This window comes from Heptranchias perlo, chromosome 41 (assembly GCF_035084215.1).
Source record: "Heptranchias perlo isolate sHepPer1 chromosome 41, sHepPer1.hap1, whole genome shotgun sequence".
NCBI classification, from domain to species: Eukaryota; Metazoa; Chordata; class Chondrichthyes; order Hexanchiformes; family Hexanchidae; genus Heptranchias; species Heptranchias perlo.
In genome coordinates, this window is record NC_090365.1 from 11,861,319 (window position 1) to 11,878,821 (window position 17,503).

The following is a 17,503-nucleotide window of genomic DNA, read 5'->3' on the forward strand; positions in this document are numbered from 1 at the left end:
GGGTGAATTATAAATGTCAGTTTTCTTTCATTTTTTTTTATAGAGATGTTGGTTTTCATCTGTTTTCTAAAGAATTGATATTTTTCTCAACAGCTGGAGTGGTAGCCACATGAAATGGGGTCAGTCTTTCCGTATTCGTCATGTCACCACAGGCAAATACTTGGGTCTGGACGAAGAGAAAGGGCTTTTACTTTTTGATCAAGAGAAATCAAATATCAAAATCACTTCATTTTGTTTCCGAGTCTCAAAGGTGAGAGAAAGTTGAGGAAAAATAAAGTTATTTTCCAGATACTTTGTGCCAAACTTCCGCATGGTTGTTCAGACTAGAAAGTTGTCATGATTCATGCCTGGTTTTTGCTGAGTCAATTGATCTTGGGTGGGACCCAAGATCAGCAGGCTTATCCGAGGCGCTCCTTTTCCACCTGCAGCCCGCCGGCTACACGTTAATGAGGATCGAGCCTCCTGTCAACACTATTGAGTGGCACGAGAGGAAAATCTACCCCCTGGTGTTGGGAGGGGAAAATAATCAGCCAGTGCTGCTGCTCTTCCTGATTGTGATCCACTGACCCAGGTGTATGCAATCTGAGGGAATCAAACTTGAGATAGATCTTTGAAGGAGAAGGAAGGATGAAAAACTACTCACAAATAAAACTTTTTTGCATACTTGCCCTGATATTGCAGATTCTTGCCCACTCCTTCTTAACACGCACACTCTCTTATCTTTTACTGTCTCTCATTTCAAACTTGTTCTGTCACCTTTCCACTATCACAGTTGCACACCAACTATTTTTTTTCTGTTACTGTCTGTGCCATTCTCTTTAGTAGCCTTCATTTCCACTTAAGTATTGTGGCCTGGATTCTTCAGTCCCCTCCCACCATAATTTTGATGGATCTCAGGTAGATGGGTCAGAAAATTGCTAATGGTTGTGGCAGAGCCTTTCCCCACTTTCCAGTAGGCAGGCCTGCTGGCGTATCTTGGGCCTACTGATATGTACGAGGGTGCATGCTGATATTAAAATCAGGGGAACGCACCCATTTTTCATGGTTCAGTCTTTCTCTTTTCCATTTTCTCCACTCTGTAAGTTCTTAAGCCTTTGAACTGCCTAGAATGCGTGGCAAGTTCTGGGTAAACATAAAAGAAATGCATATTAATGGTGTAATGCTTCCTCAGACAGACCCCATCTCCAGGTTGAACAATCCACAGGAGGATATTTTTCACACCAACCAAATGCTATCCTTCTGGTTTAATGAACACATTAATACCTGAAGTTGAAGACAAGTGCCACATTCTCAAAGCCAGATATGGTGGAACTGGTGACCATCTTCATTCTTAGCTTCACATTTATACAGAATGCATTATATCCATATACTTTGCTACTTTTGCCTATACTTCTATACAGTGACAATACAATGGAATTTGTCACACTGTCCATGGTAATTGTAAAGAAATCTTACCCTTCAGTTCCCAAAAGATTGTGTAGAGATAAAAGCCATTATTGGAAACACAGAAAAGAACAATTGATAATCTCTTTCAAGTTGACAGACTGATCTCCTTTATATAAATCATATAATGTACATTACATGAAGTGGGACTGAACCCAAACTCTGCTTCCTTAGGATAAAATCGACGTAGCTCATAAAAGAGATGTAGAAGGCATGGGAATTCCTGAAATCAAGTATGGTGAGTCGATGTGCTTTGTCCAACATGTGAACAGTGGACTCTGGCTGACTTATGCAGCAGCCGATACCAAAACAGTCCGTTTGGGACCCTTGAAGAGGAAAGTAAGTAAATTGGCATTTAGCGCTAAAATAAGATCATAAACCTTGTCATGTATTATTGAAGTTAATATATTTTTACCAGAGATTAGTTCTGTATCTCGGAATATGGACAGGCTCTTAGCTTACATTTTAAATGTAATGCTCTCTGCAGCCATTGACCACAATGCCCAGTCCTGTTCCTCTAAACCCCAGTTTGGCTTGCAACCGCCTGCCTAGTAGCAACTTCAACTATTCTATGCAATTAACTACCCAAGTACACACAAGTGTCTATATATCTTTTATTGTATATTTGTGACTGTCCTGGCATTATTTGAATAAAACAACTCTGAAACAACCATATGAAAATGTGTGTACATTTGAGTAGCCTCTACTTAGACCAACATGGATATGTGAGCTTAAAAAATGGCACCAATTGACCTCTTCATGTTCTGTAATATTTATCATTTTGGGAGGGGCAGAATATAAGAATGTAAGAACATAAGAAATAGGAGCAGGAGTAGGCCATAGGGCCCCTCGAGCCTGCTCCGCCATTCAATAAGATCATGGCTGACCTTCTCAACTCCACTTTCCCGCCTGATCTCCATATCCCATGATTCCTTTAGAGTCCAAAATCTATCGATCTCAGTCTTGTATGTACTCAAAGACTGAGCATTCTCAGCCTTCTGGGGTAGAGAACTTCAAAGATTCACAACCCTCTGAGTGAAGAAATTTCTCTTCATCTCGGTCCTAAATGGCCAACCTCTTATCCTGCAACTATGTCCCCTATTTCTAGACTCTCCAGCCAGGGGAAACAGCCTCTTAGCATCGGCCCTGTCAAGCCCTCTTAGAATCTTCTAAGTTTCAATGAGATCACCTCTCACTCTTCCAAACACCAGAGAGTATAGGCCCATTCTACTCACCCCAGGAATCAATCTAGTGAACCATCATTGCACCGCCTCAAAGGCAAGTATACCCTTCCTTAGGTAAGGAGACCAAAACTATACACAGTACTCCAGCTGTGGTCTCACCAAAGCCCTGTACAATTGCAGCAAGACTTTTTCTCACTCTTATACACCAACCCCCTTACAATAAAGGCCAACATACCATTTGTCTTCCTAATTGCTTGCTGTAGCTGCATGTTAACTTTCTGTGTTTCGTGTACAAGGACACCCAAATCCCTCTGAACACCAACGTTTAATAGTTTCTCACCATTTAGAAAATATTCTGTTTTTCTATTCCTCCTACCAAAGTGAATAACCTCACATTTCCCCATATTATACTCCATCTGCCACCTTCTTGCCCACTCACTTAACCTGTCTACAATCCCTTTGTGTTCTCTTCACGGCTTACTTTCCCACCTATCTTTGTATCGTCAGCAAACTTGGATACATTACACTCGGTTCCTTCATCTAAGTCATTAATATAGATTGTAAATAGCTGAGGCCCAAGCACCGATCCTTAAGGCACCCCACTAGTTACAGCCTGCCAACCTGAAAATGACCCGTTTATTCCTACTCTCTGTTTTCTATCCGCTAAACGATCCTCTATCTGTGCTAATATATTACCCCCAACCCCATGAGCCCTTATCTTGCATAACAACTTTTTGTATGGCACCTTATTGACTGCCTTTTGAAAATCCAAATATACTACATCTACTGGTTCCCCTTTATCTACCCTTCTAGTTACATCCTCAAAAAAACTCCAGTGGATTTGTCAAACACGATTTTCCTTTCATAAAACCATGTTGACTGCGTAATCATATTATGATTTTCTAAGTGCCTCTTTACCATGTCCTTAATAATAGATTCCAGCATTTTCCTGACTACTGATGTCAGGTTAACTGGTCTGTAGTTCCCTGTTTTCTCTCTCCCCCCCTCCCTTCTTGAATAGCGGTGTTACATTTGCTACCTTCCAATCCACTGGGACCATTCTAGAATCTAGGGAATTTTGGAAGATCATAACCAATGCATCCACTATCTGCAGTCACCTCTTTTAGACGTAGGCCATCAGGTCCAGGGGATTTTTCGGCTTTAAGTCCCATTAATTTCTCCAGTACTTTTTTCTTTACTAATATTGATTACTTTAAGTTCCTCACTTTTATTCGACCCTAGATTCCCCACTATTTCTGATATGTTTTTTGTGTCCTCCACTATGAAGACAGATACAAAATATTTGTTTAACGTCTCTGCCATTTCCTTTTTCGCCATTATAATTTCTCCTGTGTCAGCCTCTAAGGGACCCACGTTTATTTTCGCTGCTCTCTTCCTTTTTACACAATTGTAGAAGCTCTTACAATCTGTTTTTATATTTCTTGCTAGTTTACTCTCATATTCTATTTTCTCCTCCCATCAATTTTTTGGTCATCTATTGCTGGTTTCTAAACTCTCCCAATCCTCAGGCTTACTACTCTTCTTGGCAATATTATAAACCTCTTCTTTTAATCTAATACTATCCTTGAATTCTTTAGTTAGCCATGGACAGATCACTTTTCCTGTGGAGTTTTTATTCCTCAATGGAATGTATATTTGTTGAGAATTATGAATCATTTCTTTAAATGTTCACTATTGTTTATTTACTGTCATATCTTTTAATCTAATTTCCCAATTAACCAAAACCAACTCCCACCTCATACCTACGTAATTGGCTTTGTTTAAGTTTAAGGCTCTAGTTTTGGAGTTAGGTATGTCACAATTTCACATTCAGTTGGAGAGTATCATGTTATGATCACTCTCCCCAGGGGATCCCTTACTGTGAGATTACTAATTAACCCTGTCTCATTTCGCAAGCAAGATCTAAAATAGCCTGGTTCCACAACATAGAAAACTACCTTGAATGCATTCCATGAACTTGTCCTCCAAACCATTTTGCCAGTTTGATTTGCCCAGTCTATATGAAGATTAAAGTCCTCCCATGATTATTGCATTACCTTTGTTACAAGCTCCTCTTATGTCTTGATTAATACTCTGTCCAACAGTATAACTACTATTAGGGGGCCTATAATCTACTTCTTAGTGTTTTCTGCCCCTTGGTATTTCTTATCCCTACCCATACTGATTCTACTTCCTGATCTTCCGAGCCAAGATCCTTTCTCACTACTGTCTTTATCTCATCCTTTATTATCAGTGCTACACCCCTTCCTTTTTCATTTTATCTCTTTTTGAAAAGTCTAGTACCCTGGAATATTTAGATCCCTATCTTGATCACCTTGCAATTACGTCTCAGTAATTGCTACAAGATCAAACCCATTTATCTCTATTTGTGCCATTAATTCGTCTATCTTGGTACGAATGCTTCGTGCATTCAGATAAAGCACCTTTAATTTAACTTTTTACTATTTTTCCCTAATGTGACCTTATTCACTGCACTATTACCATTAAACACTCTGTCCTCTTTGGTTTTACCAAAGATATTTTTTAATAAAGTAGATTGTTCAGTCCTGAAATTAATAACAGTTTAAATAAACTTTGTTTTAGGCTATACTACACCAAGAAGGACACATGGATGATGCACTTTCACTATCACGCTCACAACAAGAGGAGTCCCAGGCTTCTCGAATGATCTACAGCACAAATGGTCTCTTCAACCAATTCATTAAGTATGTGTTTTTTCCTTATTTTATCTTTCTGTCTATTTGGTTCCATTTATGGCCACTGTCTTTGTCTATATGTAGAATAACTAATGGATGAAGAAAACCCCTCTGTTAAGAGGCATTTATAACACTAGTAAATAGAAAAATATTGCAGATGCTGGAAATCTGAACAAAAGCAGAACATTTTGGCAACATATAGCAGGTCAGTCAGCATCTGTGGAGAGAATAGACAAGTTAACATGGGGTCTGGACCCAAATTGTTAATTTGTCTATTCTCTCCCCAAATGCTCATTGACCTGTGTTTCCAACATTTTTGAAATTGATAAGACTGCCTGACATCACTAATTGGAGCATTTTCCTGAGTTCCATTATTCAGTATTGTTTGATTGTACTGGTGTCACATATTTCTGTAGTTCAGAAATAAAAAACTAAATTCTGATCTGATCAAAGTTAATTTGCATTGCCTACAGAAGTCAGTTGGATTCTTAAATGAATATTATCTGCATTAAAAAAAATGGGAAATAATTGAAATAACAACGATACACACTCATCAGGATACTAAGTTGGTCACTGAATATTCAGAACAGTGCTCTTTAGAATTGTTCATTATATTCATGGTACTTTTATATCCTTTTTAATGAAGAGGTCTGGATATGCTAAGTGGGAAGAATAAATCTTCAGCTCCAGTGACCCTACCTATTGATACGATAGTGCTGAGTCTTCAGGATCTGATCAGCTACTTCCAGCATCCAGATGAGGAGCTTGAGCATGAAGAGAAACAGACTAAATTGCGCTCACTCAAAAACAGACAGAATCTATTCCAGGAAGAGGTATGTTAACAAAATCTTGGAATAGGAAAAGACGATGGGGTGAAACTGGCCTTTGGCAGTAGCACAAAAGGAGTGATGACGAATTGTCCATTTTACACCCCGCTCGATTTCTTTTCCATTGACTTCAAGATGACTAATTTCACCCCCAATATTTCTGTACTAGTGAAGCTATTGATTTGCCAACTTGCCTTCGTGTTGAAGTTGTGCCAGGTTCTAGATTTAAAACATTTACTGAAACTCAAAATAATACTCCACTCAATCATGACTTCAGTGACTCTTCTCGTTACTGGTGTAAATCATGTCTAAATGGTTAAGAACTGATACTAATCCTGCCTGAATATTAATTTGCTAATGGCACTCAAATTTCCATGGTCAGCACAATTGGATAATTGTTAATCGATCCAGGTACAGACTTGGGCAAGTGTAGGAATCACGGGGGTGACATTCAACTTCGGGGATCGGGTGGTGGGGGGGGCAAAATAGGCTGGAGCAGATCGACTGCCCGTCACACTCTGTCGTATTATTTTTTTATTCGTTCATGGGATGTTGGCGTCGCTGGCAAGACCAGCATTTATTGCCCATCCCTAATTGCCCTTGAGAAGGTGGTGGTGAGCCGCCGCCTTGAACCGCTGCAGTCCGTGTGGTGAAGGTTCTCCCACAGTGCTGTTAGGTAGGGAGTTCCAGGATTTTGACCCAGCGACGACAAAGGAATTGCAATATATTTCCAAGTCGGGATGGCGTGTGACTTGGAGGGGAACGTGCAGGTGGTGGTGTTCCTATGTGCCTGCTGCCCTTGTCCTTCTAGGTGGAAGAGGTCGCAGGTTTGGGAGGTGCTGTCGAAGAAGTCTTGGCGAATTGCTGCCGTGCATCCTGTACACACTGCAGCCACGGTGCGCCAGTGGTGAAGGGAGTGAATGTTTAGGGTGGTGGATGGGGTGCCAATCAAGCGGGCTGCTTTGTCCTGGATGGTGTCGAGCTTCTTGAATATTGTTGGAACTGCACTCACCCAGGCAAGTGGAGAGTATTCCATCACACTCCTGACTTGTGCCTTGTAGATGTTGGAAAGGCTTTGGGGAGTCAGGAGGTGAGTCACTGGCCGCAGAATACCCAGCGTCTGACCTGCTCTTGTAGCCAAGGTACTTCTGTGGCTGGTCCAGTTAAGTTTCTGGTTAATGGTGACCCCAGGATGTTGATGGTGGGGGATTCGGCGGTGGTAATGCGGTTGAATGTCAAGGGGAGGTGGTCATTGCCTGGCACTTGTCTGGCACGAATGTTACTTGCCACTTATCAGCCCAAGCCTGGATGTTGTCCAGGTCTTGCTGCATGCGGGCACAGACTGCTTCATTATCCGAGGGGTTGCGAATGGAACTGAACACTGTGCAATCATCAGCGAACATCCCCATTTCTGACCTTATGATGGAGCAGCTGAAGATGGGAGGGCCAAGGACACTGCCCTGAGGAACTTCTGCAGCAATGTCCTGGGGCTGAGCTGATTGGCCTCCAACAACCACTACCATCTTCCTTTGTGCTAGGTATGACTCCAGCCACTGGAGAGTTTTCCCCCTGATTCCCATTGACTTCAGTTTTACTATTCTCCTTTCTATTGACTGCTGAAGTTGAATTTCAACCCCCACATCAGTGTTGGGAGCAGAAAATTTTGCCTATGTGAAATTTAAATGAATTGAATAATTGAAGTGGTGTGCCACAATGAGGGGACAAAAGTTATAACAGTCTTTAGATAGGCTCATTCACTGCCTTTTCCAAGGCTGAAGTGGCAAGAATTAAGTGAAAAGAAACCCTATTTGCAGGCTTAAGGCTGCAGCTAAGTGGTACTGTCATTTGCTGTGCCAGTTCTATGGTGTATGTTAGCAGCAGATGTCCATACAACGGATAGCACAGCTCTGCATCTGGCTGCCTGCTGCACCAGACCCTTTCAAGACATTTGCCAGGTGTGACATTGCCTTTAAATATTGTTGATATCATGTTGGCTGTGGCCATTTAGGCTTTGCTGACTGATGATCACTTGCCTTCTTGGCTTGCCTTCTTTCACACACTACCACTTATAGAATGCTGTGATTGGGGCACTCTAGAAGAGCTATTCCACGTAAAGCTTTCGCACATATCTGCGCCATTGGCCCTGCTGGCACAACCTACCTTTAAAAATCGGGACCTCCATCTGCCAAATCAAGATCTGGTAATCTCTGACTCTAGTTGCAGGTGTGCAGGTACCGGCATGTTGGCATAAAGCAACTTTCATGTAGCTGAACCCGACTGGCATCCTTTTGGTAGTTCTCTTTCTTTCAAGCACCTCTGATATGGGAATTCTCATTGGGAAATCCATTGATGCCATTAATGATGCTGCAGAAAAAAAAACATTAAGGCTTATGAGAACCCAAGTACCAAGAGAAAAAAATGAGGAATGAGGGGCCAGAAATGACTTCAAAAGTTCCAAATTACTGTTGTTTTGACGTATAGACTTGCATTGTCATTGCTGGTACAACCTGTGCCTAGCAACTTTGGAGGCCCAGTTATATTGGTGTCCCATATAAGTAGCACAGACTAAGGCACGGGAAGCATAAGAACGGTGTTCCTGTGTCAATCACGTTATTATGAAACTACTGCGTGCTTCAAGCAGGAGCTTCTGCTGCTTTTCCATTTGGCCTTCAAAAATGAGCATGATGCACAAAGGAGGCAGAGATCCGGTGGTACAGATCGCCACCTATTTTTGCTTTCTGTAATGCCCTTTGAGCTAGTGCACACTGGACGTTGAGGACAGGATAATGGGTCATCATCAAATTCTGTTGAATATTCCAAGGAAGCACAAAAAAACACTAATTCCACAGCCAAAGCGGCAAGCTTTGATTAGACATAAAATGTAATGATTGGTAACAGTTGTTCATTTTGTTTTTGTTCTAGGGCATGATCCAGCTGGTGTTGGATTCCATTGACAGACTGAATGTGTATAACAGTGCAGCTCATTTCTCAGAGTTTGCAGGAGAAGAAGCAGCTGAATCCTGGAAAGAAATTGTTAATCTTCTTTATGAACTGCTTGGTATGGAATTTAAACACAATGCATAGATGGAAAGGCAGGAGAACAGAATTTTTAATCTCTTCTGTACTCCGTGATGACATTGTTAACCTAATACAGTTACCACAATAAGTGCAGTGATAACCACTATGAGGGTAGAAGTAAATCCCTGACCTAATTGTATCTTTTTTTTAAATTATGACAACTGTTAGGCCCCTTGTTCCGTAAGATGTCCAAAAATCTACACTTAAATTTAATTGTCAGAATGATGGAGATGTCCTCGTTTCATATAAACCCTCAGCTGCTGGTGAAGTTATGGGTTAACTAGACTTTTAGAACATAAGAATATAAGAAATAGGAGCAGGAGTAGGCCAATCGGCCCCTCGAGCCTGCTCCGCCATTCAATAAGATCATGGCTGATCTGATCCTAACCTCAAATCTAAATTCATGTCCAATTTCCTGCCCGCTCCCCGTAACCCCTAATTCCCTTTACTTCTAGGAAACTGTCTATTTCTGTTTTAAATTTATTTAATGATGTAGCTTCCACAGCTTCCTGGGGCAGCAAATTCCACAGACCTACTACCCTCTGAGTGAAGAAGTTTCCCCTCATCTCAGTTTTGAAGGAGCAGCCCCTTATTCTAAGATTATGCCCCCTAGTTCTAGTTTCACCCATCCTTGGGAACATCCTTACCGCATCCACCCGATCAAGCCCCTTCACAATCTTATATGTTTCAATAAGATCGCCTCTCATTCTTCTGAACTCCAATGAGTAGAGTCCCAATCTACTCAACCTCTCCTCATATGTCTGCCCCCTCATCCCCGGGATTAACCGAGTGAACCTTCTTTGTCATTTGGTCATTATTTATCCCTCAAACAACATCACTAAAACAGATTGTCTGGTCATTTATCTTACTGCTGTTTGTGGGACCATGCTGTGTACAAATTGGCTGCCACTGCATTACAGTGAATATACTTTAAAAGTATACTTCATTGGCTGTGAAGCACTTTGAGATGTCCTGAGATCATGAAAGGTGCTATACACTAGATGCTAGTTCTTTCTTTATCTCTTCCATGAGACCTATCTTCTGTTCCACTCCCCACCTAACTCCTAATTACTCAATTACTTGGCAACCATGAGTAATTCCCTTTACTGATGTAGCACCACTCTCCCTTTCAAAATCGCCGTTATCACCTCACTCCTCAAAAAGCCTACCTTTGACTTCTCTGTCCTCTCCAGGTTGTGCCCCAGCTCTAACTTCCCTTTTAACATGTTGTCTCCTTCCAGCTTTGCACACATCTTTCCCAAAAAACACTCTACGAATCTCTTCAGTCTCACAGCAGCAAGGTGGTCCTAGCTAAAATCACAAATGCCATTCTCTGTGATTAGGAGAGTGATGCACCATCTCTCCTTGTCTCTTTGACTTCTCTGCAGTGTTCAACATGGTTGGCCACACCATCTTCTTTCATCACTTTCCTTTTTTAAATTTGTTTTTGGTATGTGGTTGACACCGGCAAGGCTGGTATTGCCCAATCCTAGTTGCCTAGTTGAGAAGATGGTAGTGGGCGTTTTCCTTGAAATGCTGCAATTATGATGGTGCTCCCACAATAGCGTTACCTAGGGGATTCCAGGATATTGTTCCAGCAACAATGAAGGAATACCGATATATGTCCAAGTCAGGATGGTGTGTGACTTGGAGAGGAGCTTGGAGGTGATGTTCCCACGACATTGTTGCTCTTAACCTTTTCAGTGATAGAGATCACAGGAGAGGGAAGTGCTGTCGAAGTAACCTTGGTGAGTCTTTGTAGTGTAGATCTTAGATCATACTGTTAATTGTATCTGTATGATTTATATCAATTAATGTTAATTGTATTCAGGTGGTGGGTATTAATAGGGGACTCTCGTATCCATTTATGGGAGGGAGCTTATCTAGGGGATGCTGGGTGTGTGATGGGGTTCTCTGAGAATAAAGGCTTGGAAGCAACTGAAGACTAGGCTCTAGTATTCTATCTTTCACCACATGGCTATCCAATTTATTACACATACAGCCAGCTGGCACTGCCTGTGCATGGTTCCACTCCTACCTGTTTATGCACAGTTTCAGCAACAATTTTTTTTCCCAGCCCTGCACAGTTATCTCTTGAGTTCCCCAAGGATCCATCCCTGGCCCCTTTCCCTTCCTTTATATGCTGCTGCTTAGTGAGATTTTTAAAAAATTCATTCTTGGAATATGGTCATCGCTGGCAAGGCCAGCATTTTTTGCCCATCCCTAGTTGTCCTTGAGAAGGTGGTGGTGAGCCTTCTTATTGAACTGCAGCAGTCTGTGTGGTGAAGGTGCTCCCACAGTGCTATTAGGTAGGGTGTTCCAGGATTTTGACCCAGTGACGAAGAAGGAATAGCAATATATGTCCAGATTGGGATGGAGTGTAACTTGGAGGGGAACTTGGAAGTGAGGGCACGGGTTTGGGAGGTGCTGCCAAAGAAGTTTTGGCGAGTTGCTGCAGTGCATCCTGTAGATAGTGCACACTGCAGCAACGGTGCGCTGGTGGTGGAGGGAGTAGATGTTTAGGCTTGTGGATGAGACGCCAATCAAGCGGAGTACTTTGTCCTGGATAATGTCGAGCTTCTTGAATGTTGTTGCAGCTGCACACCTCCATGCAAGTGAAGAGTATTCCATCACACTCCTAACTTATGCCTTGTAGATGGTGGAGAGGCTTTGGGGAGTCAGGAGGTGAGCCACTCGCCACAGAATACCCAGCCTCTGACTTGCTCTAGTAGCCATGGCCTTTATGTGGCTGGTCCAGTTGAATTTAGGATCAATGGTGACCCCCAGGATATTGATGGTGGGAGACTTGGTGATGGTAGTGCCATTGAATGTCATCGGGAGGTAATTAGGCTTTCTTTTGTTGACTATGGTCATTGCCTGGCATTTGTGTGTTGTGTTACTTGCCACTTATCAGCCCAAGCCTTAATGTCGTCCAGGTCTTTCTGCATGTAGGCATGGACTGCTTCAATATCTGAGGGATAATGAATCGATCTGAACATTGCAATCATCAGCAAACAGCCCTACTTCTGACGTTATGATAGAGGGAAGGTCATTAATGAAGCAGCTGAAGACAGTTGGGCCTAACACGCTGCCCTGAGGAACTCCTGCAGTAATATCCTGGGGCTGAGCTGATTGGCCTCCAACAGCCATATCTCTTTGAGGCACGTTTGACTCCAGCCACTGGAAAATTTTCCCTCTATTCCCCATTGACTTCAGTTTTACTCGGGCTCATTGGTGCCGCACTCAGTGATTGCCCTTGATGGTATTCAACTATCACCTCAACTCTGGAAGTCAGCTTGTGTACATGTCTTTTGTGCTCTGAGCTTAGCTCCTATCCTTTTTCTCATCTTTAGGTTATCAGTTTTACTAGCCAAACCCTCTCCCCTCTTTATTGGTTTAAAGTCCATTCTACAGCCTAATTTACCCTTTCAGCTAGGACCTTGGTCCCAGCCCTGCTCAGGTGCAGCCCATTCCAGCGGCACAGCTCCTTCCTGTCCCATTATTGGTGCCAGTGTCCCATGAAATGGAACCCCTCTTTCCCTCACCTGTCTTTCAGCCATACATTCACTTTCCTGATCTATTTATCCCTATGTCAATTAGCACTTGGCTCGTATAATAATACTGAGATTACTACCCTCGAGGTCCTGCTTTTTAATTCAGCTCCTAGCTCCTGATACTCTCTTAGTACAACCTCTCTCCTGTTCTTTTCTATGTCTTTGGTCCCGATATGGACCACGACAGTGGTTCTTCACCCTCCCTTTCCAAATTCCTTTCAAGTCGCTTTGAGATATCCCTTACCCTGGCACCAGATAGGTTTCAGTCCCTGCCATAAACTCCTCGCCTGTCACCGATTTCCTACCCCTCAAATCCTTGTGTCCTGTTTGACCTAAAGTTGAGTTTCAAATGCCATGTCTTATGTATCACCAAGACTGCTTACTTGCACCCCTGCAACATCATTTGTCCAGTCCCACTGCCAAATCCTTTACCCACACCTTTCTCACCTCTAGACTTGATTTCGACAATGCGTTTCTTGCCAGCATCACATCATTCTCCCTCCATAAGCTCTAACACAGCTGCCTCTTTCCTATCATGCACTAAGTTCCATAACCTTCAACTGCCTTGACCTTATTCTCTGGAACTGCCTCCCTGAACCTCTCTGCCTCTCTACTTCTATCCCACCTTTAAAAGTCATCTTTTTGACCAAACTTTCAGTCACTTCTAATTCTCCCACATGGCTCAGTGTCTATTCCTTTGTTTATTTTTCCTTCTGTAAAGCATCTTAAGATATTTTCTATGTTAAAAGTTGTTTTTGTTGCATTATCAGTTATTATTGTAATAATATTCTTCTTTGTATAGCTGCCCTCATCCGTGGTAATCGCAGAAACTGTGCTCTATTTTCTGATAACCTGGACTGGTTGGTCAGTAAGCTGGATCGACTAGAGGCTTCCTCAGGTACTTTCCTGACACAAAATTATAATTAAAATAACTAGAGGCTCACCTTTCTAAGCATTTGTTGTGATGTAAAGGATGTTTTGCAGTCTTGTTATGCACAGAATTTGTCCGTAAAAAAGGTTTCGGCTGGGAATTTCCTCGGAGCTGTTCTCGCTCTTCTGGCATAGTCTCACTGGAACCTCATTTATGTTTTTAAATGGAGTTCCCGCAGTTGTTCTGGTAAGGTATCCACGGCCGAGTGGTAGTAGCTACGAAGAAACTCACCCATATAGTCTTTAAACTCCAGGAGGCTGATTTTAGCTCACTTCGCCAGGCAGGAACGGTAGCATTAGCAGCCCAAAAATCTTGGTGCTATGCTTATCTCTCCGTTCCCACGCTCCACCATTTTCCTGGGAGCCTCCATATGGGCAGCCCATGCACCTGCCTGTTTCAGATGGGAGCTCCACTCCGCCCCGCCCATTGGTACCAGGCATTGAGCAGCCAAACCAGCGGTCATTAAATGAATGCTCCTCCTGGCCCCGCAAAAATCATCCAGCCCATCTGTGTATCCCTCTGCATTTGTTTAGCCGCTCCGGAGAACATTTTCAGCTTGGTTCCGTGTTGGAGCTGCCAGAATTCCTGTACTCACCTGACTGGTGAGCTGCCTGTAAGTCCTGAAACAGTGCTTGCGGCTTGCCAGAGTTATGGAAATGAAGCCAGGTTCTCAAAATAGCTCAGGCCCCCTGCAGGGCATGTCACCCACCCAACATCTGCCGACAATTAAATTATGCTCCAAGATATTACGTGTAATAGAATTGCACCCAATTTGTGCATCTAATTACAATTGATGAAAAAGGAATATGCCAGTGAAAATGTTCTTCACAAATAAAACTTTTAAAGTTTGTGTTGCAAGTTACTAATCTGTGTGAATTGAAAAGGCGGTTTTGGCTTAAAAACAAACACAACATTTTAAAAAATTTAACATTTTCACCTTAATGTGCTTTTAACTTTGGGTGGGTGGACCCAGGCGTTTAAAATGTTTTCAATTTATAATCTTGACTGAATTTATAGCAAACAAAAGACATTTTTCTACAATTCAGTTGCTAGCATCTTACTTAAATTTGCATGTAACATGATAGAATAGAAGAACTTTATGCTGTAAAATAGTATTAGAGCTACATTAGCACTGATACTCTACTGTATGCAGTTATTATCTCAATGTGTATAAATGATTATTGTTTATCTTGGAGACCAATATTGCCAAATTACAGGGTGCACATACATATATGATTCTGCACAGTGTACAAAACACAATGAACCAAGTCAGAGAAATGTTGCTGTAACCCTTTTATGCACCAAATCCATTAAAAAACAGTTTTATAAAATTGTGAAGTGGTTACAAAATTCATATAAAGGTAAACCCTATAACTGGGATTATTTCAGAATTAATAATCTTAATCGTCTAATTTTTTTGATACCACACTTCAGGCATGTGGCCACCTGATTTTTTTTTCCCCCTCACATGAGGGGATCCCTTTATGATCCCTTATTGTTTAACCTAAATTTTAGGTCATTCTGCTAACAAACAAAATTTGTCTGATGTGTTCCCCCTTCCTTCGCCCCAACATTGGTGGACATGGCTTCAGCCACCGAGACCCCATACTCTCAAATTTTCCCCTAAACCTCTCTGCCTCTTCACCTCCCTCTCCTTTAAGACCTTTCTTAAAACCCATTTCTTTGACCAAGCGTTTGGTCACCCCTTTTTGGTTCAGTATCTTTTTTTCCTTAACACTTTTCTATGTTAAAGATGCTATATAATTGCAAATTGTTGTTGATGTATATTTGATGTCATGTGGTGCTCCTAGGTATCCTGGAAGTGCTGTACTGTGTTTTGATTGAAAGCCCTGAGGTTCTGAACATCATAACGGAAAACCACATCAAATCAATTATCTCTCTGTTGGACAAACATGGACGAAATCACAAGGTATGTACAATAATGAGCGCTCCCACTGCAAGACTGGTGATAAAATGAAGAATACCTTCATTCTTTAAATCTTGGGGTCCTCAAAAATGGGAGTAGAGACAAGGGCACAAGAATATCTGCTTGGGGCATCTATAGTATGTTCTTTTTCTGCTCTTCCAAATCAAAGCCAGTTAAGCTTGAACACCATCGGTACTCATCTGCATGTAAGCAGTAAAAAGCTATTTGGCTGAATAAGCTCATCCCTTTATGATGGATCAAACCCCACCAGCCCACCTAATTGTTCTAAGATGGAGATTGTCTTTAGAACTTCCAATTCTTTTTATCCCTTAAGGCTGTGATTTAACCACTCAAAAATGTCTTCAGATCCCAAACAGAACTCTTGAGTTAAAATTTTTGCACTTTTTGCAGGTGTTGGATGTGTTGCGCTCTCTCTGTGTCTGCAACGGTGTGGCTGTACGATCCAATCAAAATCTTATTGCGGAAAACCTACTTCCGGGTCGTGATCTGCTGCTCCAAACCAACTTGATTAACTATGTCACCAGGTATAATGCTCAAAAGCTCACAGTTGGTGAATTTGTATGTAGACAAAGGACATAACAATTTTTTTCCTTAAAAGTATACCAAGATTCCAATAATTTTTTTGTTTTAGCTCACCTTATATTTAAAATTTAACTAATTGTATACTTATAATCAACAGCAGTTAAACCCCTTAAACTTTTTTTTAATTACAGCATGAGGCCAAATATCTTTGTGGGTACATATGAAGGTTCTACACAGTACAAGAAATGGTACTATGAGCTGATGGTGGATTATGTTGATTCATTTGTAACACCACAGTCTACTCATCTGCGAGTGGGCTGGGCTTTAACAGAGGGTTACAGTCCTTATCCAGGAGGAGGTGAGGGCTGGGGAAGCAATGGAGTTGGAGATGATCTGTATTCCTATGGTTTCGATGGACTTCATCTGTGGTCAGGTCAGTGATTCTGCTTTTCCTGAGGTTGTGTCAGTCACTAGTTTAGAAGTACTCTTCTTTTTCTGTCCTTTTAGAATGTGCGATGATGGTACTTGTTAATAATTAGAAGGAATATATTTGCATATTTACCTGGTCGTCGTAGTAGCTAAGGACATGGTACTGTGTTATTTCCTGATAGGTACACAATGGCTGAGGGAAGTAGAGGTTGTGGTACTCAGGTGTTTTTAATTCCTTTTACAGTTTTGTACTTTTTTGTTTGCATTACTATTTCATTAATTTTATATTTCCTTGCTTTCCTTTTTTGAACTGAAATCTGAAGATTCATAGCTATGAATGATGTTGGTTTTATATTGCGATCATCCAGATAGAGGATTAGCTTTAATTTTTAGAAATGAATAATAATACATATTCCTAAAAACAAAAAAGATATATTTTCTCCTTTGACCCAGTGGATAAAGGCTCGACCTGTTGCAACATTATACAACAGAGTCGAAGGTCCTAAATTAGATTCCAGTCTATGCTGAATTAGCTGATCTCAGCTGAAGTAACAGTTGGATGGTACACTTGGCCTTAGCACCCCTTGGCTAAGGAGGAAAATGACGGCCAGAGTTTTTGATTTGTTGTCCAGTGACTCCTACAGGAAAATGTGTGTATTGGGACCACAGTGATGCCCACCAGACATTGCTGTATGACAAAGGCATCTATCCAGTTACGAATTGGCAGTGTGGCTATACCCAGATTTCTATCTGCTGATTGGGGAGGTTTTCAGAACACTACCAATGTTTTCAGACTCCTGACAATCAGGTGACCACTTTTGAAGCTGCTTTTGACTATGGTACTACATGATAGGAGCAGCTTTCCTAACA

General features: G+C 41.7%; 1 protein-coding gene across 1 annotated transcript; it reads left to right on the forward strand.

Annotated features, from left to right (window-relative positions):
* Positions 1-92: 92 nt before the first annotated feature.
* Positions 93-16,645, forward strand: LOC137305876 (ryanodine receptor 1-like). The gene is made up of 9 exons (XM_067974811.1): positions 93-250; positions 1,618-1,782; positions 5,232-5,353; positions 5,991-6,177; positions 9,094-9,229; positions 13,606-13,701; positions 15,546-15,664; positions 16,073-16,206; positions 16,396-16,645. Exons 1-9 carry the CDS (start codon positions 110-112, stop codon positions 16,643-16,645), a joined length of 1,350 nt encoding a protein of 449 aa, XP_067830912.1. The 5' UTR covers positions 93-109.
* The last annotated feature ends 858 nt before the right edge of the window (positions 16,646-17,503 follow it).